The 26,977-nt window shown below is 42.0% G+C and overlaps 1 protein-coding gene and 1 pseudogene across 1 annotated transcript; both read right to left on the bottom strand.

Moving 5' to 3' along the window:
• Positions 1–1,415: 1,415 nt before the first annotated feature.
• LOC135227637 (threonine aspartase 1-like) lies at positions 1,416–9,973 on the bottom strand (annotated as a pseudogene).
• Positions 9,974–10,095: 122 nt separating this feature from the next.
• Positions 10,096–15,349, bottom strand: TRMT12 (tRNA methyltransferase 12 homolog). Its single transcript, XM_010588482.3, has 2 exons — positions 13,828–15,349; positions 10,096–10,320 (listed from the first exon to the last, which is right to left on the bottom strand). Exon 1 carries the CDS (start codon positions 15,207–15,209, stop codon positions 13,890–13,892), a length of 1,320 nt encoding a protein of 439 aa, XP_010586784.1. The 5' UTR covers positions 15,210–15,349; the 3' UTR covers positions 10,096–10,320; positions 13,828–13,889.
• Positions 15,350–26,977: the final 11,628 nt, after the last annotated feature.

The raw sequence follows: 26,977 nt of genomic DNA, 5'->3' as shown, positions 1-26,977 counted from the left end.
TCAAGATCCTACTGCAGCTTGCCTGGCTTATTGCAGTATGGTCAGTATTGTCATCACCTTTGCTAGTCCAGTCTGTTAACCACTGCCAGGTTAATTTTTGTCTGGGGAGTAGCCTCGTGGTTATGACAAAATCCCCAAAGGGAAGCAGACTTGGTCAGGGGAGAGGACTAATGAAGACTTACATAGAGAACCTCAGCTGTGAATTAGCTTTTCAACCCACCTGTTACTCTGCCCTGATTGCAATTTAAAGCAAAAAAAAAAAAAAAAAAAGGGGATGCCATTATGGAGAAGAGAGTCCCCAAGGACTAATCTAAAACAGGAGGGTGGCGGGGAGACCAGAGGCGTATACCATTGTATTGTGATCGTGTGAAATAGGTAATAAAACAGCTCATGGGTTTTCTTTACATTTTTATTTTAAAAGTTTAATATAGGGTCGGTATGAGTTGGAATCGACTCCATAGCAACAAGGTTCTGTTTTTTTTTTTTTGGTAATGTAGTAAACAGTAAATAAAAGACTTTAAAAATAAATACCTTGGTCCTTATTAATTTTTTAATTTAATTTTTTTAATTTGATGCACAACTTTTAATAGTGTAAGAGTTTCAAACTCAGACTAAATTATATCCTGGGCCAAGAGCTTTGAGAAGTGGCGGTGGGTCATTCTTAGTTCACTTACACATGACTTCAAGCAAGTGTCTTAAAACTCTCTGGGTCAGGTTTTCTGCCCCTATAAAATGAAGGTTTGAATAAGATCCTGATAAGGTAAACAAAGTAGCAAGTACTTTAAATTACTAACTTAAAACTAAATGTGTATTAATGGGGTAGTTTGTGAAATTCTTAGGAATTTTTAATATAAAAGATACTTCTTGAAAGAAATGGCTTCAGTTCACTAATACAATGTTTGCCTATTTTCTACATTGATTTGAATGTTGAACTCTATGTACCTTTATATTGAGTCTACCCAGAACACTGTGTGTGTGTGTATTTACAGAGACACACAAACTCTATATACATAGATTACCTGTGTTCGACACTAACAATCTGTTTGTTTGGCTTTATGGCTCAAAAAGCTTTTTAGTAGCTTTCAAAGCCTTAAGATAGATGTTTTTGTTGGCTACATAAAGTTGGCCCCCGACTCATGGCAACCCCATATGTTACAGAGTAGAACTCAGTTTCATAGGGTTTTCTTGACTATCTTCTTCACAAACACATGGACAGGGCTTTTCTTCTGCGGCATCGCTGGGTGCGTTCAAACCACCAGCGTTTCAGTTGGTAGCCGAGTGCACACTATTTGTGCTACCAGATACCTAAGATAGATGTAAGATGTGTAAGAACTGGTTTGAATTTTCCGTTGACATTTGCATCAGTCAAGTCATTGTTTCAAGCAATAGAACTGATTCTGGGCTATCTTAAAAAGGAAATTTATTAGAGAGCTATTTTCATTTTTCCTCAAGATTGCAAATCCTAGGAAAGACCATCAGATTGGTCGAGCTTAGTGGATCATATACCTCTACATGGCCATACCAGAGGGCAGGTTGAGACAGGAAGTGGCCGGAGCAGTCTGCTTAGTGGTAGGAGCAGTAGGAAACAAGAACTTGGTTGGAATCCTCCTCCCCATCTCACCATCGTATTATTTCCTTCAAGCATAGAGTTACTAAAGTTTCTGTTTTTGTTTTAATCTCTAGTACACTGGTAAGACAACGTCATGTTATTACAAGGACATGTCTCAGAGGTTTCTGGGGTTTTCATCTATCTTCTTAGTGATCAGGGTCAATGGCCCCTAGTACAGTGCGTGGCAAACTACGGGCCATGGCCAAATCCGGTCTGCCACCTGTTTTTCTTGTTGTGTTTACTGAAACACATCCATTTGTTTATGTATTGTCTGTTTCTGTGCTACAACAGCAGTTGAGTAGTTGTGACAGACCGTATGGCCCACAGAGCCTAAAATGTCTTAAATGGCCCTTTACAGAAAAAGTTTGCTGACCTTACACTAGTACCACAAGAAGTCTTAAGTGCCCATATGGCAGTGAAAGCTTCCCATACAGTGAATGTTCAGTTCTAAAAGATTTTTTATAATTCGTTTTAGGATTATCTTGCCTTCAGAGATGAAGAAAACATGTCAGTATGTTCATGAACTGCAAATCGTATGATTAAAATTTTTTAAAAAGCAAAAATAATCTTGTAAGGCAGTAAAAGATGACCACAAAAATGATTTAATTTCATGTTACTAAACTTAACTTCCCAATAATTGCTAATATTTATAAGCTTACTACATGTGTTCTAAGTGCATTATATGTAATAGTTCTTTTAATCATCATAACAATTCTATGAAGTAGTGATTATCTCCATTTTTACAGAATCAGAAACTGAGGCACAGAGGGGTTAAGTCATTGAACAAAAGCCACACAGCTAGTAAAGTGGTAGAACCATGATTTGAACTCAGGTGATCTAACTCCAGAATCTACAAACCAGTGATGAGACAATAAGGTAGTCGTTTAGAGAAAAATATAATAGAGGTAGTTCCTTGTCCATTTCTTACACCAAAATAATTACCATATGGAACAAAGCTTTAATTGTTATTAATAAAATTTTTAAAAGGTGAATGTTTTAACTATCTTGGGGAATCAGGCCTTGCTAAAGAGTGCAAAGAATGAATATGTATATTGGGCTGTAGGCCCAATACCTTCTTGGGCTGTAAGCTTGCATCTCAGAGCTTTAGTAGAACTGATACAGGTAGAGACAGACCAGATGAATTTACATTAGGAAGGGCAGAGAATTTTCTAAGGGAGAAATGAGTAAATATATAATGAGGAAATCAGGGGGGGTGAAAGGAAATTATCTAGAAAGTGGATTTAAGTTGATGACAATTTTGGATGAATGAGGCCAAAAATTGAAGCCTAGTGATCATGCTGTATGACAGCAGGAAAGAGGTAAACAGTACATTTAAAGGAACATTTAGGAAAGTGTGTTAGGAATGCAACTTTCCACCCACCCACAGACCTCTTCACAAGATTTTCTGAAAGGATTTACATGTCACCTTATTAGAAGACAAGTCCCTGGGTTGCAAACAATTAACAAAATTGCATTCTGACTGAAAGGTGAGAGAGTCAAGTCCAACCACACACACCTCGGAAGAAAAGCCTGGTGATCAACTTCCAGAAAAATCGGCCATTGAAAACCCTATGGAGCACAGTTCTATTCAGACACGTACAGGGTCACCGTGGGTTAGAATCAACTTGGCAGCAACTTGTTACTGGTTATTAGACCGGCTATCCTTTACCATCCTCTGTAAAAAAGTAACAGGCTCCCTCTACACTTAACACTGTTTTTTCTCCCTGTGAAATACTATATATTTGCCTGTTAACTTATCTCTCTGAGGAGAGGGATTTTGTTTTTTTTGTTGCTGTTTTCTCAGTGTCTACAACAGTGCTTCGCACACAGAAGACAGTCAAGAAATCATAAAATTCATGAATGACAACCTTTTTTTCAATGCTTTGTAAAATCAGACTAGTATTTCTTCTGAATGTAAGACCGTGCCTATACTGGTCAAGATATTTCAATGTATCATATAAATATGACAGAAACTCAGAAAAAGACTACATAAAAAGAACCACTTTTTTACAGCTTTCCCACTCAAAACAAAAAACAAAACAAAACCACAAAAACAGACATGAAAAACAAATACCAAACTAGAAAAAAGTTTGTAACTCATTAATTGACACAGAACCAATATTTCTTATAAATCAATAAAAATAACAGCTCAACAGAAAAATGGGGACTTCTAGAAAAGATCATTGTATAAGTATGTATAAAAAAGTTTCTTTCCAATATTGTTCTGATACAGTACAATTTGGACACAGGAAAAAGAATACGGGCTGCCCACACAGATTGGAACCTGCAGCTGGGAGGGTGGCAAATGGAATAATTAATTCCTAAGCATCCATCCTCTACCAGCCACCACCAGCTCTGCCCCAGATTAAATGCATTTAATTTTGAGTGTGTGTGTGTGTGTGTGTGTGTGTGTGTGGTGGGGGTTGTTGAAAGCATGGAGAGACTTTGGAAAAGTCAGCAAATGCTTCATTTGTTTAGTAATAATGTAACCAAAAAAAAAAGGAAAACAAACCCATTCCCATCAAGTTGATTCTGACTCATTGCAACCCTAGTCCTTTTAAAATAGCAAAAATCTGAAATAAAAAAGTGATTTTTATTTAAAGAAAAATAGTAAATAGTATAGATGGAATGAAGGTATAGCAAAAATCACGAATGTTACTCGATTGTTCTAATACTCTATAGTCTTACTGAGTATTCTTACATAATAGAAATCAGACTATGATCTCAGAGCCTGAGGTTAGTTTTGTAAACAACATGTACATTTTAGGTAGATGATTTGATCAGGCCTTGTCTTAATTTTCACAGTAGTGAAATACATGAGATCATAAACCTATAGGTGTGTTTCCTAAGATGACTTGGAAGACAAAGAATCTAAGTTAAAGGACCCATGTTTGCATTAGAAACTAGGACATTATGAAGATAAAACATCGAACACATTTGTTGGAACCCCTACTTCTCAGGTGATGAAAAGCTTAGCGCTGTAGGTAGTGATCACCTTGCTCTCCAAGAGACAAACCCCACTTCCTGTTCCAGTTCACTCTCCCATGCTCCAAGTGGAAGTCTTGAAACTTGCATCAGGGTTTTCCCAAGACTAGTTGGCATGTATCCAACATACATGCTTTTCATTCTGACTCCCCAAGAACTCCACCATGTACCTCTGTTTATGTGAGGAATCACATTCATCAGAAAACTTGCCAGACCTCAGAGTGATCACTCCTGTGGCACACCTTTCTCACCTGCCAGGAAAGGTCAGTCGAGGAACTTGGTCTCGGTCTCCAGCAGAGCTTAGTGAGCATGCTGGGCTTGTAGCCTGTGCACACACTCTGGGCAGCAAAGTGCTAATCCGCTATTTCCTTGAAATGGTCACAGCCATGAGCTAGGGTGTATGTGCTCTGTTATAGTTAGCCCAGAACCCACATTTATGAAGAGCAGCCTGACCTACTCACCCAGATGTTCCATGGCTAAACCTCCACTTGGATGCAATGCAGCAACATTGCCTTCTTGGTCCACAACCCTGGCACCAATCACCTCCAAAGTTCCTGAGCTGTTTTCTTTGTCACTTGGTTGGTTTCTCTTCTTTAACTGAGGTTTGTTCTTACCCCTCTGCCTGGTGGTTTGGTTTCTTCTTATTTCTTTTAAATGCAGCAAAACACATTCTTGTAGTCAGTAGGGCTAAAGGTATCCCGTGCACCACTGGTCATTGATAAGCACCTTTGCCATCCAAAACGCAAGGAGGAATTCTGCCAGCAGAGACGGTTTCCCCTCTGGCCATGGCACGAAAGAGAATTTGTAACTGAACCTGGGCTGTTGGTTTCTTTTGGTGCTCCAGCTGCTCGGAGTTGTAAGGACTTCCCATCCATTATGCTGGCATCACACTCCCATCTCCCCCAAAATATTGAGACTGGATCCCATGCCTACCTTGTTGAATGGAGAATCCTCCAGGTCCACTAGGGCTGCAGTTGCCGCCTCTGTTGCTAGGGTCCTAGCCTAGAATCTTTTGATTGTCTTTTGACAAGCTCTTTTGCACACCTCTTTACATTCTTCATCAGTGCCTTCTGAAAGACAACTTGTGCGAGGTAGACCAGCACACATCTTTTCCTCTTAAGGGTTCATCTGCTTCTGCTCCTCAGATTTCCAGTCCTGTGGGTGTTCCCTCATGTGACTTGGAAGACAAAACTCTTTGGTTCATACTAGTCTTCATGTCTTTCCCAAAATTTCCTCTGTCTATGGGATGGGGGGAAGTACCCATTCCCCCAAATGCAAGGAATCCCAGTGCCTTACCGGGGATTTCAGAGCACAGGGCTTTTTTAGGACTCATTCATCATTTTGTCGCAAGCATAAGCTTTCAAAATCACAAGTTTGAGCTCATGAGTGCCCGTCTAAATCCCAGAGCTTCCAACCGGTTCGTTCCGGGTTGACCCCCTGCTGAGAATTTGCATTTCCGCCCCATTTTAACAAGATCCCCAGACAGGTCCCTAGCCAGCAGCATTAGGGCATCATCTGGGAACTTGTTTGAAATGCAGATTCTCAGCAGGGGTGACTTCTGGGTGCTCTCCCATTGCAAGTCTGAAGAAAATCAGTCTCCTTAGAGGGCTGATGCATTGTGAGGCTGCAACCAATGTCATGAAATAATTTGGATATAAATTTTTTAATGAAAAACTAACTTGCTCTGTAAACTTTTAGCTAAAGCACAATAAAATAAAATAGAAATATATCCATAAGTGTTAATGGGCCTTGGTGGGTGACCTTTTATTACAAAACCAATATACAAACAATATATTGTATAAAGATATTTACTACTAAAAGAAAAAGTAATCCATTGATTTTCAAGTGCTGAATAAGTAGTGGAGAGAAAAACACTTTTAAAAATGTATTTGCTAGAATTGAGTATGAGATGAAAATGCGCACAGAAAACCAACGGGAACATTGTTAGAGTATATTTGTAAGGTTTTAAAGCATTCTCATTCTGACCATCTTTTAAAAAGAGAGAGAAACTCTATTAGTCCAAGGATTTTTAAAACTTCTGAGATACTAAGAGGCTTTATCCCTCATAAGAAATAGGAGATTGTCAAACCAAACATAGAGGAGCTTCAGCTACAGGTAGTTCTTCCTTTGCAACCTACATTTTCTCAAGACTTATTTTTTTAATTCACACATGGCAATCTGTCTCAGTTCAGCACACCTATATAAGGAAGAAAAAATAAACCAACACATTTGTAGCACTTGGATGTTATATCGTTTAATCTTTATAACAACCCGATTAAGATTTCACCCGTTGTACAAATGAGGAAGTTGAAACTTCCAAAAAAGTTAATTACCGACAAAAAAAAAAAAAATTTTTTTTTTTTTTTTGTATTTCTGCCTGATACCCACACTCATGCTATTCTGACTGTATCACATTGTTTCTGAGCAACTCTCCAAGGCAGAGGAACTTCGATTAGGTAAACAAATTCCAACCATTAAGTCCTTCTCATAAACCTCCTAATTAGCACTCTAGGTAGAGTAATCCCTGACTACCACCAAATATTTTTCTCTTCTTGTAACAGTTGGAAACATTTAATTTAAAACTAATTTTTCCTAGTTTCTCTAATAATATTGTTTCTTAAGCCAGTGTAGTTTACATAATACAAAACCCAAATAGTTAATACATCCACATGGTTCAAATTTAAAAGATACACGATGAAAAAAAAATGAATTTCCTTGGTTGTCTAGTTTAAAAAATTTTTCGTGTTTAATATATAACATAAAATTTGTCATATTAACCATTTTAAGTGTACAATCTATTAATTACTTCACAATGTTGTGCAGCCATCGCCACCATCTACTTAAAAAGCTTTTTCCATCACACTTCTCCTGTTTTTGTCTTTGACCTACCATATCCCATGAATTTTTTAAATATATAAATATTTAAGATTGATGAGTTACACCAAACTGTTACTACCTGCTTTGTCTGGGAATTGAAATTATAATTAAACGTCACTGTCTCAGTCTGGATGCTGAGATAAATTAAAATTTTTTTTTATAATAAAAATTTGGTAAAAGACAAGTTTGAGCAAAATATATGAGAATACCTAGATTTATAAACCTTTAAGTGGTGTAATTCATTAACAACAAATTCAATAATATAGTATATTTAGATTATCAGACTTTCAAAGATTATAAATATTTATAATACCTAGGAGCAAAATTGAAAGTAATGCTCTTTTTAAAAAACTCACTTAATTTTGAGGACAATTTGTCTATACATATTAAAGTGAAAATGTGCATCCCCTCTGTCCTGGCAAAATCAACTTCACAGTATTTATCTGATATTCTTACAATAAGAAAAGTTTATGTATTCTATTTGAAATAAACACTAAAAACAAGAATAATTGAATTAATTATCATATATATCTATGTAATGGAAAATTATGCAGGGAGTAAAAGGAATCCCAAAGATCTGTAGATCTTGAAAGTTGTCCTATAACATAGTACAAAATTAAAAGATACGTAGAACAGTATGTATTGTATGTTTAATAGTATAATGACAATATATGAATACCTGTGGGCTTAGAAGGAATCGAAAAAATGAACTCCATACTGTGAATAGTACTTATCTCGTGAGGCTGGCATGGAAGTGGGGAATAGGACAGAGAAATGTTATTTCCTCTTTTTTTTACCTGCATTATTTGTGAGCAAAAATATTGGAATGTTTTAAAGATCTATAGGTTTTATTCATGCAAAGGGCTACTAAACAGAGTGAAGATTGATCTAAGCTTTGGGGCCAGGCAACAGTGGTGCCCAGCTGAGGAAGAGAAAGTGGGGGCCTTTTCTCACCCAAAAATTCTATGGTTCTACGTCAAGAAAACTCTGGCTCCTTGGTTCCTGGAAACTTTTTGTTAAACAGAACATGGAGATTTGACTTGAAGGTCAGACTGCAGGATAAAAGCTCTTCTGCAGTCCACTCAGAACACCAATTAATTAAAGCCCAGAAGGCCTATTTTTTTTTTCTTTTTAAAAAATCTCTTACTGTGGTGTAATTTACATAAAATTCACCACTTCAAAGTAATTCAGTAACACAATGACTAAAACAGTCCTAACTCCAAAAGGAAAAACTTACCCATTTACCAGGCGTTCTGCATTCTCCTCTCTCCCTGGCCCTGGCAACTATAATCTGCATTCTGCAAAACCATTATCTGGATTGACCTCGTCTGAATATTTCATATAAATGAAATCATGAAGGTGGCCTTTTGTGTCTGGCTTCTCTCAATGTATGGTTTTGAGGTTCATCCACATGGTAGCATGTTTCAGTCCTTCATTCAGCCTTTTTATGGCTGAATATTCCATTTTGCTTAGCCATTCATCTGTTGATGGCCTTTTGGGTTGCTTCTACATTTTGGCTATTATGAATAATGTTGCTATGAACATTCATGTCAAGTTTTAATGAAAACAAACAAAAACTGTGTACAGCTTTGTTTTGCAGCGAGCTGTTAAAGAGGCAGCACGCACCCTGCACCCCGAGCAGCAGGAGTGGTGTTGCCTGCCAAGCTCCTTCCCTGGGAACTGTACTCAGCGTCTCGGCATCAAGTTGCCATAGCTTTGAAGTGTGTCTGTGAACGTTATCATTCCTGCTTTTACTACATGTTAGTGTTATTTGGACATGGTGTCAGGAGGGATCAGTCCCTGGAGAAGGACATCATGCTTGGCAGAGTACAGAGTCAGTAGAAAAGAGAAAGACCCTCAACGTGGTGGATTGACACAGTGGCCGCAACAATGAGCTCAAGCATAACAACGATTGTAAGGATGGCTCAGGACCGGGCAATGTTTCGTTCTGTTGTGCATAGGGTCGCTATGAGTCGGAACCAACTCGACGGCACCTAACAACAACAACAGTGTTATTTTAGGTTTTATGTATTATTTGGTATGATTTGGGATTTGGTAGGTTATTTTTTGGGCCTAGGAATACTGAAAAATTTCTCCCATATAAATTAATGGTAACTGATTCTTTGCTTTATGCCATTTTGGCTTACAAAAGGTTTCATAGGAACGCTCTATTTTTGGATAGTGGGGGAAACCTGTACCTAGGAGTGGAACTGCTGAGTCATATGGAACTATCTTAAATATTTTGAGGAACTACCAAACTGTTTTCCAAAGTGGCTGTACCATTCTACAGTCCCACCAGCAATGTATGAGCTAGGTTGGGTTTTTTTTTTAGTTTTTTAAACATTTAAATAGTTACAGTCACTTAAAATAATGCTTTAGTTTTATGAGTTTTACAGTTTGCCCAGGGCTGTTCAGAATGACATTTTTTTCCCCTCTCATGTGCATGCCAGAATAGGAGATGAATTTCCTATTTATTTGTTTCTTACCATTTTTATGTTAAAATGTTAAACATCATTTTCTGTTTATGTATTTAAAATGTATACAATGTACTTATATAGTAGTGTGTGCACATAACTTATTTAAATTATGGCATGAATAAACAGAGCAGCTCGAGGTTGAGGAAGTTTTGAAAAATTATTTTTTTAATCACACGTCCATCAGGTGGGAGCATTAACTGGTAACTAGTACTGAAGCTCAGAAAGGAAGCCTTCAGGACTTTTTCAAATTCCTGGATTGACGTGACAAGGACTCCATGAGCCTCCTGGATCTTCCACTCTCTCTTCCTTGGTTCCATTAGTTGCCTCTTCTTGACCAGGCGGATCTATTCTCCAGCAAGTCCTCTGAGAAAACTGCAATGTAAATGAATACACTTGAGTAGAGGAAAGGCTTAAGATTATGTCCTTCCATTCACACCTAACTTCTCAGTTCCGGCATCCCTGCTTCCACCTCCCCAGCTGAGATCCCCGGACATGGACCTCCCTTATGTGTACCCACAGACACCTCTGCTGATTTCTAACAGCACTGAGTACACAGTACTGACATTGTTTCCTCTGGGTCCACGTCACCAGATAGTGATCCCATTGAGAGCAGGACTCAGCTTTAGTCTCCTCTATGTCCTGGCCCCCAATACAGTGCCTGACAAGAGCACACAGTGCATCCTCATTAACCAATGAATGGCTTTTCAAAATAAGGACCCAAAACAATAAAGACAGTCTGCTTTAAGTCAACCAGACGCATAACAGTCCCCCACAGGTAAACTGGAAAATGGTGATTCATCTTATGCAAGACTGAATGAATGAAAGAAGTATTCATTTTATGCCGGTCACTGTGATGACAGCTTTACGTATGTTAACACATCTAAGCCTAACACCTATCCTATAGGATATGTACAACTGCTATTTCCAGTGTACAGACAAAGAAACCAAATCTTGATTCATGACTTGCCACAGGTCACACAGAAAATAGAGGAGCTAGGAATCAAATCAGGTAGAACCTAAATTCTATGAAGACAGCCCATGTCAATCTTTCTTTACCACTGTACACTCACGGAGTCATATATACAACTGGAGTTCAACAACTGTTGGCTGAATGAATTCATCGGGGTGCCTGTGACATCAGCTGGCTGTTCACAGCTATGGCAGGAAGGCAACTACCCAAGACACGTGGCTCCCTGACTCATCTCGCTTGTTGTTTCTCATCTGCCTTCCTCCCCACACTGCTCTAGCCACAGCTTGGCATCTTGAACATTTTGGTTTGAGGAGAGAGTGGTATGGGCCCACAAGTGAGAACCAGAGCTTCCTGGTTCAGTCATGGCCAAGGAGGCACAGTCAGATCAGAATCAAAGTTTTAAAATGTGGGTGAACCGGCACAATAACCGGAACGGGAAAAGTTACAGATGCCCAGCTCAAAGATCGTGGCCAACCATGCTCCTTTGAATATGTGTTGCTCTCCACAGTCCTGGCAATAATCCAATCTCACACATCAAGCTCCTGAAAGGGCTCTTCTGAGTCTTTCATTCCAGGGCTTTGACCTGTAATTTTTCCCATTTCAGTTACTGAATTAGTCATGAAATGTGAAAAATGTTGAATTGACAGATGTTGCGTTACATATATTTTTACAACAGTAAAAAAAAAAATCTTACCCAGTTTTCAAGAGCTAATTCAAATACCACCTCTCTGAAGACTTCCCTGTCCAATCCTCAGAACTAGTCTTCCTCCCTTTGCTCTACTACAACATGGCTGTCACTCCCACGTGGCACTTGCTGTATAACAGTTATTTGAGTACTTGTGCTAACTCTGCTGCTAGGCTGTAAGCTCCTCAGAGACAGTGACTGTATCTAATGTATCTTATATTCCCTGCAGCTCCTATATAGAGTAAGCACTTAATAAATATTTGCTGAATGACACAAACACCACCAACCCAAGGCTGCTAAACCAGGACTAGCAGCCCAGCCCAACTCCAGGCAGCCAAATGCTAGGCACAGTTCTGATAAAGCCACGCTTCTATTTCCTCCATCAAGCAAACGTCCAGCTGGCTTCAGAAAGCACCAAAACAGAGCTCTGAGTGAGTCTCAAGAATCAGTCCTCCCAGTGGGAAGCCATGGTGGTGGCAGACACCATATGATACACTGTCCTAGAGAACCGCAGAAGAGCTCTCGCTCCCTGGGTTGTCCCTAACGTAGTCAGCCGAGGAAGGGAGATGAAAAGGACGTGTGACGCCTGTCAGAACCTAAGATTTTAATCAGGACTTTATTAATAGCTCACTCTTGGCAGCAGGAAACCCTGGCGGCCCAGTGGTTGAGCTATGGCTGCTAACAAAAAGGTCAGCAGTTTGAATCCACGAGGTGCTCCTTGGAAACCCTATGGGGCAGTTCTACTTTGTTCTATAGAGTCGCTACGAGTCGGAATCGACTTGATGGCAGTGGGTGTTTTGGGTTTTTTTTATTGGCAGTAACTGCACAAGCTTGGGGGGGATGGGGAGCTCTAGTTTCCCTATGATTTAAGGTGGTGATTCTTTACGCTTCTTCTACCACAAGAACCTTGATACATAAGACATTCTCCCAACGCTCATTTGTTGTTAGCTGCCGACGAGTTGATTCCAACTCATGGTCACCCCATGTGTGCAGAGAACTGTGCTCCATAGGGTTTTCAAAGCTGTGACCTTTCAGAAGCAGAACACCAAGCCTGTCTTCCAAGAAGAGGCGTATCTACAGAAAATAGCGCCTATGGCAAACACTGACACGCTGCCTCTGAGGCCCCTTAACGAGTCTCTAAGTTGTGCCCTCTCCTTCAAGTGCCCAGGGGCCATCTCTAAGTTGCTTGCACCCCCAATTTTAAGATGAATAGATGCTGATAGCAGCGATGCCTTCCCCCTCTTGTCCAGCTGCTTCGGTCTAGCCCCTTTCATATTTGTGACACCTTGGAATGTCATTCCGTGCCTTGTCTGGTGCCCCCATGGACTTGCAAGTGGCCCCCTCTGCGCCCCCAGGCCAATGGCTCTGTGTCTGCCGTGCTTGAGGAAGGAAGTTGGGCATTAATGGGAGGGATTATTGGGGGGCGGAGGCCTCAAGTGCGCCCAGACCATGTGCCACAACTGCCATGCCTTACATACTCCTCTGCCTCTGAGGCACCTCTGGGTAGGTTTGAACCTCCAGCCTTTCGGTTAGCAGTTGAGCGCTTAACCATCTGCGCCACCCAGGAACTAATGCTAAAGTAGGGGAATGGGTTTAATATACGAGTAGTTTCTGTCCCCTTACCTCCCTAATTTACCCATGAAAACAAAGCAGCACAGTTAGAGTGCCTTTATTTGGATTCTACTGCTTAGTTCTATTAATTTTATTTCTCATATGTTTCTCAAATCTATCCACCTCCCACTGCCACCATCCTAGTCCAAGTCACTATCACCTCATGCCTAGACAACCAAAGAAGCCTCCTCACCGGTCCCCCTGCTTCCATCCTGGCCTCCCTCCAGTTTATTCTCCACACTGCAGCCAGAGTGATCTTTGGGACACAGCACTGCATCTTTCACTCTAAAATAACTGATGCCCTGTGTGCAACTGCTCATTAGCTAACAGACGCGAGACAGTTCAACGCAACCCTCACTTTGCAAATGAGGAAATCCAAGGCCAAAAGAATATTAAAACCACGTGCCCAAAGCCAGAGAGAACTGGAGAATTAGGAATTCAGGACTGCAGCTGGGCCTCATTTCAATGAGGCATGTTGCTTCTCCCAGATATGTATCTCATTCTCAATGTGAGCAGTGGAAGACAGATGAAAAGATTAGGATCAGTCTGGAGCCTGCTTTCAAGCCTTTTGAATATTAAAATGGATCACCAAGAGCCAGGGGTGAGAACCTACCTGAGCTGATGCATTCAGGGTTGCTCACGTGTGGATCCCTAGTTGCCCAGGATCCATCTCCTCTAACCAACAAGAGGACAGGGGCGGCATCGCAGATCCAGGACTATATGATCCACGTGGGGAGCGTAGGATTTCACTGGGTGGATGTGCAGGATCTGTGTCTTCCACGGTTTCCCATGCACCTGCTGAAGAAGAGCGGCAATGCGTGTTTCTGCAGATTCCGCCCACTTTCTCCACTCTGGTTTGGTGGCACCTGCCAGCATTTTTCCCCCAGAATCGCTGGTAGTTCTATTTTTCCCTTGGTTGGTGATAATTTGCTGAGGATAAGGCCATTGGTCCTCCTCCATTCCACTGCTTCCAGAAGGCTGGAGATTCTTCCCAGGGAAAGATTCCACATTTTGGTGGATATGCAAAATGCCCCCAGCATCCTGTCGTAGCACTTGGCAGGCAACGAGCCAGCCTTCTTCAGAGCTAGGAATCAGCCCCAGGTTCACTCTGTCCGCGATGTTGGAAAGCTTCAGCTTCCTGTTATCCCCAAAGTGTATTTGGCACCGATCTGCGACTCCATTGATCTCAAGGTTTGTTCTAAGAGCAACTACAGCATGGGGGTTCCACTCACAAGCATGGACGAAGGCAGCACCAGCATGAACCAAAAACGGCAGTGTGAAATAACCAATCCCTGCATAAAGATCCACCACCACTTCCCCAGCACAGGACAGTGATGCCACTCGCAGCTTCTCGGTGATGTTTCCGAAGGAGAACATGCACTGGGTCACATCAAACTTATATCGGATTCCATTATCCACGTGCTCTACCCAGCCATGGTCGCCCAGCAGCAAAGTCACTGCTGGAGTTCGAGTGCCATCCGCTGATATCCGTCCTCGTCTCGCTAAACGCTGGACGCCAAGTGCCGAGGCAACAGTCTCCCAGAGTTCTGGTTCTAGATTTTTCCATTGCTTGGCCTGGAAGCAGTCCTCACTCAGCAACAAGAGGTTACCATGCCGTTGCCAACATCGGGGCAAATCAGCCTCCAACTCAGCTGACCACGTGACTCCTCGGCCCTCTACCCAGCGACTCACTTCAAGACATAGCCGCTGGGCAGGTGAACAACTCTGGGCCGCCTTTGAAGGTACAGGGTGCAGGAGCTGCGTCAGCATACAGGTGCTGCCTGGAGCCACGCGACTCCTCAGCTCCTGCAGGTGCTGGTCCAGGAGGGTCTCTCCCAGCACAGGCAGCGCCACCGTGCCATCCGGCATCTTTACCACACGGTGCTGTCTATCCAGGAGTTGCTGCTTCTCAAGATAGACCCTGTACTGCTGGGTAAACCGAGGTTCAGTCACAACTGCGACAACAGTCCCGGGTTTCCCACCTTCCGGCTTCATGTTGCTAACGCTCACATTTTCTTCGATTCTCTCGGCCGGCTGGACTCCCTCTAGTCACCGTGGGCTCCCCTCCTTCCACACAACCCCGGCGGCAGCACAGGAGCGTAAGCCACAGCAGTGGGGCCGGAAGTAGTGTGAAGGAACCGGCCGGAACTAGGTGCAACTGACGCGACTGGAGCGAGAGGCGTCCCCTGTGCCGTGATGAAGCCTCTGCCGCCATCTTTATTGTGGTTGACCATTACCTGCCGTAGCCTAAGAGGAAATTAATGTTACCAAGGAATTCTGTGGTCTAAAAGACTTCAATTTAGTCGATATTCTCCACCACCCTTATGCACACTCTTCAATGCTGCTCACGAATCCAAAAAGAAAAGTGAACCTGAAATGATGGGCTGAATTTGAAGAAATGCTTCCCATAGTCTCATGCCGCTCAGGTCAGCATCAGCATCCACCGTGTTTACTAAGAGTGAAGGATCCGACATAGCCTCCTCATTCCCTTTAATCCAGAGATAGTCATCACCATCTCCCTGTCTTGCGGTGTAAGAAACAAGTGTTTGGAAGTCAGAAGGATCCGAGTTCCAGTACACATGATAGGTCTCAGGACCTGACTCTTCACCTATAAAATGGGATTTACTTCTTCAGAGGATTGCTATAGTGATTAGAGAAATATATAAAATGCTTTTGCACAGTGACTAGTATGAAGTAGTTACTAAAAAAAGATTTTTAGAAGTACATTATAATGTAACAAGTTGAAATCGTTAGATAGCAGATACTAAATACCTGTTGACGAGTCGGAATTGACTCGACGGCAAAGGGTGTGGTTTTTGGTTTTTTAAATGAGGACAAAGGGAATTCCTCTACAGATAAATTCAAATAATTGAAAATAAGACCTGTAAGGAAGTACCACCCCTTCTGTTTACTACCCGCACCCCATAGTGAGACCCAGAGAAGTTAACCTTAATTGAAGTCCCCAATGTGGGAGACGGAGCCCTGGTGGCACGGTGGTTAAGAGCTCGGCTGCTAATCAAAAGGTTAATAGCTTGAATCCACCAGCCACTCCTTGGAAACCCTGCGGGGCAGCTCTACTCTGCCCTATAGGGTCGCTATGAGTCAGAATGCAGGTTTGGTTTGGGATTCTGTGGGAGATACTAGACTATGGTTAAGACTCAGGTTTCTTGACATCTCTCAGACTTGTTTTTCTTTCCCTCTTCCCACTCCCCCCACCCCCGCCCCTAGTTTTGTCCTTAAGACTCAGGTTCCATGGAGAAAGGACCTAGCAGGACTAGTGTAGAAGATGCTTTGGTGTTCCATATACGCTCAGGACTCACCATTCCCCTATGTACCAACTCAATGACTTCTAACCACAAAACCAAAAAAAAAAAAAATTTGCTGTTGAGTCCATTCCAACTTACAGCAACCATATGAGACAAAGTACAAGTGCCCCATATTCTAAAAACAAGCACTTGAAAATCTTTGCCTGAAGACTTTCTCTAACCACCAGAATTGACTTAGCCAATCTGGCAGGCCAGAAATGCTGGGGAATTAATGCACACCCACACTCTACAGAGAGCAGCCCTCAACCAGTGGCTGATGGAAGTTCCCACACACCTTAGCCGGAATAACTCTGGGGCATGTTTTATACTATCCCTCAGAGTTCCCTAAGCACTTCAGTAATTCCCTCTATATCCTGCACTTTCAATCTCTCTCTCTCTCTCCTGGATCATTCCCATCAATATGTAAACATGCTGCCATTTGTCCATTTTTGATGATCTCTTCCTTGACCCTTCACCTCAGATGATATTCCCAAATTCATATCTCCCACCCAGACTTTCAGCCCGGTATTCCAACTCTAGTGCCATTTGTGCCTTTGATATTTCAACTTGGTGTCTAATGGCCAGCTCATACTTACTATGTCTAAAACAGATTTCTTTTTGCCACACTCCCATGTACATGACTGTACCAGACTACCCACCATCCACCCATTCGCTCAATCATAGTTTGCAATTATATTTGATCACCCTCCCCCTCCCTTTTCCTCAACTTTCTATAGCTATTTGATAGTCAGCTGCCATGGGCTCCACCTCCAAAGTATATACCAAGTTAGTTGACCTCTCTTGCTTCCCTTAGCCACCTTCTATCATATATATTACTGCAGCCATCCCCTCACTTGCCTATCCACTATGACTCTTCTTTTTTATTCACCACATACCAACCAGGATGAGAGTTCTCAAAACAGTTTCTGATCACATCCCTCTTCTACTGAAAAACCCTTCCTGTGTACTCATTGTTCATAGAATAAGATTTTTTTTCCCTTGGTGCACCAGGCTATGCATGATCTGGCTTCTAAATCTCAGCCTGAGAGAGAATATTCCCCACCCTCAATACCGTCTGGGCCAGAGATTCAAACCAGTTCATTCTGGTTTGAAATTCCACTGAGAATTTGCATTTCCACCCCAGATACGGAGAATCACAGCCTACATTTCAATAAGATCCCCAGGGGATTCTTAGGTGCAACAAATTTTTGAGAACCATTGCTCTACTAGTGGTTCTCAGAATTGGTCCCTAATCAGCAGCATTAGCATCACCTGGGAACTTGTTAGAAATGCAAGTTCTCAGCAGGGGTTTCAACTGGAATGAACTGCTTGGAAGCCCTGCTCCAGGCCCACCAGCCTCTCCTCTCTTCCTTAAAATAGGCTCCGTCTTTTCTCTGGCTCTTGCCTTTGCACTTGCTGTTCCCTCTGCCTGAAATGCTCTCTCCCTAGATGATACAGTGGCTGGAGATTTGTCTGAATCTCACCTTCTCTGAGGGGACTTCATTAACCACTCTCTCTAAATGTGTCATTCTTCTCCCTTCTGTTATTTTCCACTTTAGTGCTTGTTTGCTATTTGTTTACTCTTATATGCCATCTCCATCTCCCCCAGTAGCAAATAATCTTCTCGTAGACAGGCAATGTTCCTTTTCTGTTCACTGCTATATCTCCATTGTCTTGTATAGTTCCTGACCCTAAATCAACACTTGGCAAATAGTTACTAACAGAATGACTGCTTTGAGCATTGAGAAACGTGGACATGCTCATACCCAATCGAGCAGTAACCCATTTCCAGGAGTGTAGAAATGATCAGAAATTCAGACTAAGATGGATAAAACTAAAATCGTCCTTGCTGTTTTACTTAAACCTATAGGTGAATGGTTAAGCAAATTATGGTATATCCTGTAGATGGAATATTATACAATTATTAATATGACAATCACAATAAATTTTAATGATACTGGAGATTACTTTCTGCAGTATTAAATTGCAAAATATATCATTATGCCTTAGGTGACACCAAAACTAAAAAACCCAGTGCTGTCGAGTTGATTCCGACTCATAGCAACCCTATAAGTGACACCGTATTATTTACTTATGTATATAAGCAAGTTTACTAGGGTAGTCTCTAAAATGTGAGCAATTTCCTATATATTGTGCATTTATAGGTGATTCAAATTTTCCTTTGTATACTTCTTAATAATTACAATACGTATATAATGAACAAATGTTATTTTTGTATGTTGGAAAAGTCTATAGAAAAGCTGTGATATAGTAAGGAAATTGTTTTCTAGGCCCCATACAAATGGAAACTCCCCTTATTATTTGCAGTCAGGGAATGGGAGAAGCCATAGCATACAAATTGTTCTTTCTCTAGGAAGCTTCCTTCTGTTCCAAAGTCAGTCCAACACCCTGGTTAGTTAAATAATGCAGTATAGACTACATGCTTCTTCCTCCAGGTAAACCTGTCTACCTTTTTTTTTTTTTTTCCCCTATTGGATGTCTAGATCTCATTATCACAGCTGCTCTCACTGCCCAGAAAACTTCCTTCATAACTTGGTTTCTTAGTCATCTAGTGCTGCTATAACAGAAATACCACAAGTGGATGGCTTTAATAAAGAGAAGTTTATTTCCTCAATAAAGTAGGATGAAGTCCAAATTCAGGGCATCAGCTCCAGGGAAAGGCTTTCTCTGTCTGTCAGCCTTCTTATCAATCTTCCTCCAGACTAAGAGCTTCTCCGTGCAGGGACCCAGGGTCCAAATAACGCACTCTGCTCCTGGCACTGCTTTCTTGGTGGTATGAAGTCCCCAACTCTCTGCTTGCTTCCCTTTAATCTCTTGTGAGATAAAAGGAGGTACAGGCCACACCCCAGGGCAACTGCTTTTATATTGGATCAGGGAGGTGACCTGGGTAAGGGTGATGTTACATCCCACCCTAATCTTCTTCAATATAAAATTACAATCACAAAAGGGAAGACAAGCACACCATACTGGGAATCACAGCCCAGCCAAATTGATTCAAACATTTTGGGGGGGACATACGGCGCTGGGTTACACTTCAATCCATGACACCTGGTTATCCCAGCTTAACCTTCAGAGCTCAGGCCAATCAGTGCACCATACTCTTCCCTTTTAGCACTTTCCATTCATACTTTTTTTATTTTTGATTTATTGATTAATGGCTATCTTCGTCCAAGTGGGAAATCCTGGTGGGGTAGAGGTTAAGTGCTACAGCTGCTAACCAAAAGGTAGGCAGTTTGAATCCACCAGGCGCTCCTTGGAAACTCTATGTAGTAGTTCTACTCTGTCCTATAGGGTCCCTATGAGTCGGAATCGGCTCGACAGCAGTGGGTTTGGTTTTTTCGTTTTCCCCCAAGTGTATAAGGCTTAAGGGGCAAAGGAACAGAACCCGCCTTTATATCGTATTTTTACTGACTACCACACATAGCAGGCCATCGTGAAATATTTGTAGAATGAACAAATGATGGAATGAATAAAGGAAAAAAAGAAGAAAGATCAAAGGAAAAATAGTGTTTATTTTCACAGCGTTTCCACTGGATGGCAGCAATCACCAGCACCAAGGAAGCTGATGCCTCCAGGGAAAGTACTTGAGACTTCAGATGGTTTGAATGCCCAGCCTTCAAGGGTCCTGCTCTTCCTCACAGGACTTTCTCCATTCATCTCCATTAGACGCTACTTACTGGCCTGGCTAATCCAGGTGTGTGTGTTTGGCAGCAAGTGATAGAAACCCTGACACACAGCAGCTAAATCAATTTCTGATGTAAAAAGAAGCCTAGGACTAGTGTAGCAGCTCAGGGAATCCTCAGTAGACTAGGCTTCTTCTATCAGTCTTCTCGTGACCCTTTCATCCTGCTGGTTTCAGGATGGCCACTGCACTTCTAGGCTGCATGAGCATATTTAGGCGGGAAGAGCAGGGAAGAGCAAAAATAAACAAGAAGAGCCTTCCCCATTGAACTTACACCTACCTCTCTGGGAAGAAAGGGCCCACATGGCCACGCCTGACTGCTGAGGAGGCTGGGAAATGAATTAGTTTTGCTTTTTGATTCCCATAATAGAGGACAGCACCAGGGAGGTGAATAAGCATCAGCCATTAAGTGACCTTCCTTTGGGCAGCAGGAGAAAAGGTCCCTGGGAACAACACAGAGGCTCTGGAGAAGGGTTTAGATGAAACACAGAAAAGGAGATATAAGAGCAGAGAGCACATTATGAAAATGTTTAAATAATATCTATGATAGTTAAGATCGTGTGTCAACTTGGCTGGGCCACGATTCTCAGTAGTTTGTTAGTTATGTAATGATGTGATTTGACAGGTAATGAGGTAGTTATCCTCTATTTTGTGATATAATGTAATGGTCTCCATGATGTGATCTGATGTGATCAGCCAATCAGTTGTAAGTGGAGTTTCCTCAGCAGCGTGGCCTGCGTCCAATACAGATGTACATTCTGGCAAAGCTCGCTGGCTTTTTGCTCACTCTGGATCCCACATCCAGCTTGTTATTATCTGACCTCTGGCTCCTGAGCCTTGAGCCAGCAGCCTGCCATATTGCCTGCAGATCTTGGGGCTCGTTGGCCTCCACAGCCTGTGAGCCAACAGCCTGCCGTCTTACCTAATAATCTTGGGTTTATCAGCCTCTCCAGCTATGTGAGTCAGAAGAAGCCTCCAGCCTGATGCCTGATGCCTGACCCATGGACTTGGGATTTGCTAGCTCTACATCTGTGTGACACATTTCTTGAGATAAATCTCTCTCTGTCTCTGCCTCTCTCTCTATACACACACATATATATACACTTATAAATGTATACGTTTCACTGGTTTTGCTTCTCTAAAGAACCCGGCCTAAGACAATACCTTTTACATAAGAAGAGCCTAAGCTGACTGTTGTTGACTTTACCTTCATCCAGCAAACCTTTACTGTTTTTGATAATTTAGATTGAGGGTGAGGATTGTCTCCTTCAAGAAGTCTTCCCAGACTTCTCTTTCTTTTCCCTCTCATCTAGATTGTTTGAAAAAGAGAGAAAGAAAAATCATTTTAAATAGTGGCTTTGAGAAAGAAATAATAAACATTTATCAAGCGCTTACTGCAAGCCCAGCACTGATTTCAATGCAGTATTAACTTTCCTAAGAGCTCTGTGAGGTTCATACTGTTATTAACCATGTTTTAAAGAAAAGGATATTGAAGTCACAGTAAGGGTGTCACCCAGCTAGGCCAGCTGATTCTGGAATCTGCATTTTTAACAACTATCCTATGCTGCAACCCTGGTGGTGTAGTGGTTAAGTGCTACAGTTGCTAACCAAGAGGTTGGTAGTTCAAATCCGCCAGACACTCCTTGGAAACTTTATGGGGCAGTTCTACTCTGTCCTATAGGGTCGCTATGAGTCGGAATCGACACGACGGCAGAGGTTTTTGTATCCTATGCTGCTTTCAAGCACAATTTGAAAACACTGGCTTTCAGGAGTCTTTCAAATGGTGCATGAGTATGCAAGATGGTCCAGTGGGTAAAAAGGGGAAATGCTGAATTTTTCTCTTTTCTTCTTTGTATGTCATATCTTTAATTTCTCTATCTGTATATATGTGATGAAGTATATAATATAGTCATACTAGAGCTCTTTTTCAACAATTGTAAATAGAATATACTGATATATAGTTTAGAGCTCACTGAAGGGACAAACACTGCTGGCTAATAGCCCAGAATCAGTGACTACGAGTTACCAGATGCCATAGAATCGTACTCCGACTCATGACCACCCCATACATGTCAGAGTAGACTGTGTTGCACAGGGTTTTCAATGGCTGATTTTTTGTAAGTAGACCAAGCCTGTCTTCTGAGGTGCCTCTGGGTGGACTCAAACCTTCAGCCTCTAGGTTAGCAGCTGTACATTAACAGTTTGCACCACTCAGGGACCCTGGGGGGAAATCAGTGGAAGGGGTGGCTAGGTGGAAGGCTACCACCAGGACAGTGTGGTTTGTCCTTTGGTAACTCAGAACTTTTATTGCAAAGCCTTTCCATTTCTGCTTCTTTTGTGTCAGGCAGCCAAGACCAGGAAGGAGAGACCCAAGGGCCTATCAGCACCTGCAGGGCAGGAAAAGGTCCATCAACCCCTGGTTTACTACCAAATGAGTGTTACACGTGACTCCCCTTATTACCCTCTTCCTCTTACTGCGGAGTGCATTAACAAAACCTTAAACCCTCCATTCTTCTGTGGTTGCAGAAAGGATTAATGATTAAGAAGACAAAGCTCCATGAAGGGTAAGTTTATTTAAATTAAAACCCCAAAGGAGCCTCTGTACTTAATACAGTATACGCAAAGTGATACTCTGTTCCTAACACTTAATAAACAACTTATGCAAACTGCTGAGCCCCTAGGGAATTCTATCCAGGTAGATTTTTCCCTAGTGTCTCTGTCTGGGAATGGGTCGGGGAGAGCGAGAACCACCCAAGCTAGGGCGCTTCTGGAAGCCCTAGCCATTCATTTACCTAGAGGCAGGCAGAGAGCTGCTGTAGTTCCTGGATTTCACCTCATTTTCTTTACGAAAAGCTGAACATTTTCCCATTCCTATTTTTTCATTTGTTTATTGCCCGTCACATTTTCGAGAATGTGTCAACGAAACTTGACATTGGTTACGTGACCACAACCACAAATATTTTAGTTCCCTACCTTTACTTCACTCGTGATACATGCCTCTCTACAAAACTTGCGTGGTTTTATATTTCCTTAAATGTTGCTTGACAAATAAAGTCAAGCTAAATTCATATGAATTGTTAAACACATTTATCATAAAGAAATTCTTGAAGCATATTGAGGAAAGACCTATAGACAAACATGCTGAACAATCAGCTATCTGTAAAATGCAGACTGTCCTCAACGTTCCTCACTCATTTTCTCCTGCATCCACCCAACAGCCATTTTTGTGTGGCTCTGTGGGGGCACTGACCCAGGCCTAGGGACATAAGGGTTACAGATGAAGTGTCTGCCCTTAATGTCCTGACCAGATTCACTAGGATCAGGGCCAGCTTCAAGGGCAGGCATGCAGTCGCTAGTATATGGCCTCATGCTCAGAAGGGCCCCTGGCTTGGTTTAACCCTCTGCTGTTGCTGTCTTGAAATTCTTAATCATGTTTGAACAAGGGGCCCTCGTTCTCATTTTGCATTGGACCCTGCACATTATGTAGCCAGTCCTGACTAGAGTGATTACAGGATTGCTAGTGTTAAAAAGGGGGTATGGAGGAGAACCCATAATTTGAGGGGAGGTTTCACTAAAACAGTGAGCTAGGACAAGTTGCTTAAAGGATGAGTTTCCTGGTAGACAAGGTTCATTTGCCAGATCGTCATTTGGGCAAAGGAAACAAGGTGTGCATGAACACAGAGTGGCCAGGCAGCGCCTGTGATTAGACACCTAAATGGACTTTGGAGCCCTGTGGCACAATGGCTTAGCGCTTGGCTCGTAACTGAAAGGTTGGTGGTTTGAACCTACCCAGAAAAGACCTAGCGCTCTGCTCCCTGGCAGTCTGCTCCTGTAAACATTAACCAAAACCAAACCTGTTGCCGTCCAGTTGATTCCAACTCATATCAACCCTACAGGACAGAGTAGAACTGCCTCATACGGTTTCCAAGGCTGTGATCTTTACAGGAGCAGATTGCCACATCTTTCTCCTGCAGAGCGACTGGTGGGTTCAAACAGCCAACCTTTTGGTTAGCAGCTTAGCGCTTAACCACAGAGCTACCAGGGCTCCTTCCTGCAAAGATTAAAAGATTAAAAAAAAAAGCCTACAAAATCCTGTGGGGCAGTTTTGCTCTGTCACATCAGGTCTGCATGAGTCGAAAATCCACTGGATCGCACACAACAATATAGCTTCTAAAGTACCACTAGGGGGTGCTCAGGGAGAGGATCACAGATAGATGTGGGTCAGCTAGTGAAAGGCCTTCAGGCAACAGAGAAGGCTTTGTACTTGATAGTTCAGAGGCTATGGGAAATCGTGGAAGATACTGATGAACACGGGACAAGATGAGACTTCCCAGGTTCCTCCAGGGTTCCAGTTGAGCCACCCTGTGCTCAGAGATTAAGCCACACAGGCTTGCTTACCTCTTCTCACATGGTTACACCTAGAAAGGATTCAGAGGAAATAAGGATAAACTGATCCTCTCTTCTAGCGTTCCCTGCTTTGGGTTCTGAGTACTAACAAATTATATAAAACAATATGCGTGTAGAGACTGTGGGACTTGTTAGCCTGGCCTAGGATGGTCCAGGAGACCTTTCTGGTGAAGCACCAGCCTGGTAGGTGCCCCTGGGTTTGGCCTCTCAGAGGCATTTGGATCAGTCATCATCAAAGTAAAGTTCATGCAACACAGGAGGTTTTCAGGAAGAAAATATTAGACCTTGTTTTTGGCTGAATAATAGCTCCCCAAAATACCCATGTCCTAGTTCCATTTTACTTGGATTCACAATCAGCACCCATGAAAGCAGCAGTCAGGAAATCAAACAATGTATTGCATTGGGCAAATCTGCTGCTTTAAAGTGTTAAAAAGCAAAGAAGTCACTTTGAGGAATAAGGTGCCCCTGACCTAAGCCATGGTATTTTCAATCGCCCATATACATGTGATAGCTGGACAATGAATAAGGAAGACTGAAGAAGAATTGATGCATTTGAATTATGGTTTTGGCAAAGAATATTGAATATACCATGGACCACCAGAACAAACAAATCTGTTTTGGAAGAAGTTCAGCCAGAGTGCTCCTTAGAACTGAGGATGGTGAGACTACATCTCATATACTTTGGACATGTTATCAGGAGGGACCAGTCCCTGGAGAAGGACATCATGCTTGGTAAAGTAGAGGGTCAGAGAAAGAGAGGAAGACCCTCCATGAGATGTATTGACACAGTGGCTACAACAACGGGCTCAAGCGTACAAGTGATCACGAGGATGGCATAGGACAGGGCAGTGTTTCATTGTGTTGTATATGGGGTCGCTATAGTTGGAACTGACTTGACAGCACCTAACTACAACGACAAGTTGCTAGCGCTTGTGTATATGTTAGTTTATGGAAGAGACTTTGCAGATGTGATTCAGTTTAAGGATCTTGAGATGGTGAGGGTATCCTGGATTATCCATATGGACCCAGTGTAGTCACAAGGGTCCTTATAAGAGGGAGGAAGGAGAGTCGGAATTAGTAGCAGGCAGAAGCATATTACCCAATAGGTGAGGTAAGCACGGGGCTTATCGTGCTTACCTGATCACCTGTAATGAACAATTTCACATTTTCTCACCACATCAAAGATTCTGCTTCCAGGTATGGCTGGCATCTGTCTCTTTCCTAACCCCACAGTACCTTCCCACAAAATCAAAGCCTCTTTTCCAATTTACCATCCCTGACAGGGTCCGATGACCTAGGAAGCAACGTAAGCAAGGGCTTTATGGTGAAACCCACGTGAAATTGTTCACTACGGATTAGTAAGTAAGCACAAGTGAGCCCATGCTTACCTTGCTTACTGAATAATCGACCTGGCAGGAAGCTTCTAGAAGCTGAAAAAGGCAAGGAAATGAACTTGCTTCTGAAGCCTCCAGAAGGAATCAACCCTGCTGACACCTAGATTTTAAACTTTCCATCTCCAGAAGTGTAAGGCAATAAATTGATGTTGTCGTAAGTCCCTAAATGAGCATAACATGTTATAGCAGCAATAGGAAACTAATACAGACCTTTAACAAATATTTTAACTTTAAAGTTCTGTTTTTGTGTGTGTTCGTAATGTGAGTAATATAGTAGTACAATAGTATGGACGTAGTTTAAAAATAAATGAATATACATACATCAGGAGTCTTTTCAAAGTTTATGATAGATATGTACATATTTAAAAAATTTTAGACTTCTGGGATAAAAGAAGAATAACAGAAATCTGCTGTTATATTCTAGGATGTGACTGTATGCTCAATAATCACACACACAAAAAAACCAACCCACACCCATTGCCATCGAGTCGATTCCAACTCATAGTGGCCCTATAGGACAGAGTAGAACTGCCCCATAGAGTTTCCAAGGAGCGCCTGGCGGATTTGAACTACCAACCTCTTGGTTAGCAACTGTAGCACTTAACCACTACACCACCAGGGTTTCCTCAATAATCACAAAAGTAAGAGAATATCACAGTTGAGCAGCTGGGAGTATTTTCCATTCATTTGGTAGTTATGTTAAAATAGCTTAGAAAAGTAAAGATTAAAAAAAGAGTTTTAATCTGTTCATCTGGTTAGCAGACTGTTTGGACATGGACCCAGACCTGCAAACCAATAGTGCTTTCATTGGACACCAGTGTAGGTCCACACAAAACTATTTCCATTACAAATCTGTTGGATTTATACCCAAGGATGTTGTAGTTTGGCAATATTGTTGAGAGCAAAGTCATTTCACAAGTGATTATTAAGTAGAGTGAAGAATAAGTTTTTCTG

The sequence above is a fragment of the Loxodonta africana genome, chromosome 14 (genome assembly GCF_030014295.1).
Source record: "Loxodonta africana isolate mLoxAfr1 chromosome 14, mLoxAfr1.hap2, whole genome shotgun sequence".
In the NCBI taxonomy this organism is placed as follows: Eukaryota; Metazoa; Chordata; class Mammalia; order Proboscidea; family Elephantidae; genus Loxodonta; species Loxodonta africana.
Note: the sequence above shows the minus strand (reverse complement) of the source record. Positions and strands in the feature narration are given on the sequence as shown.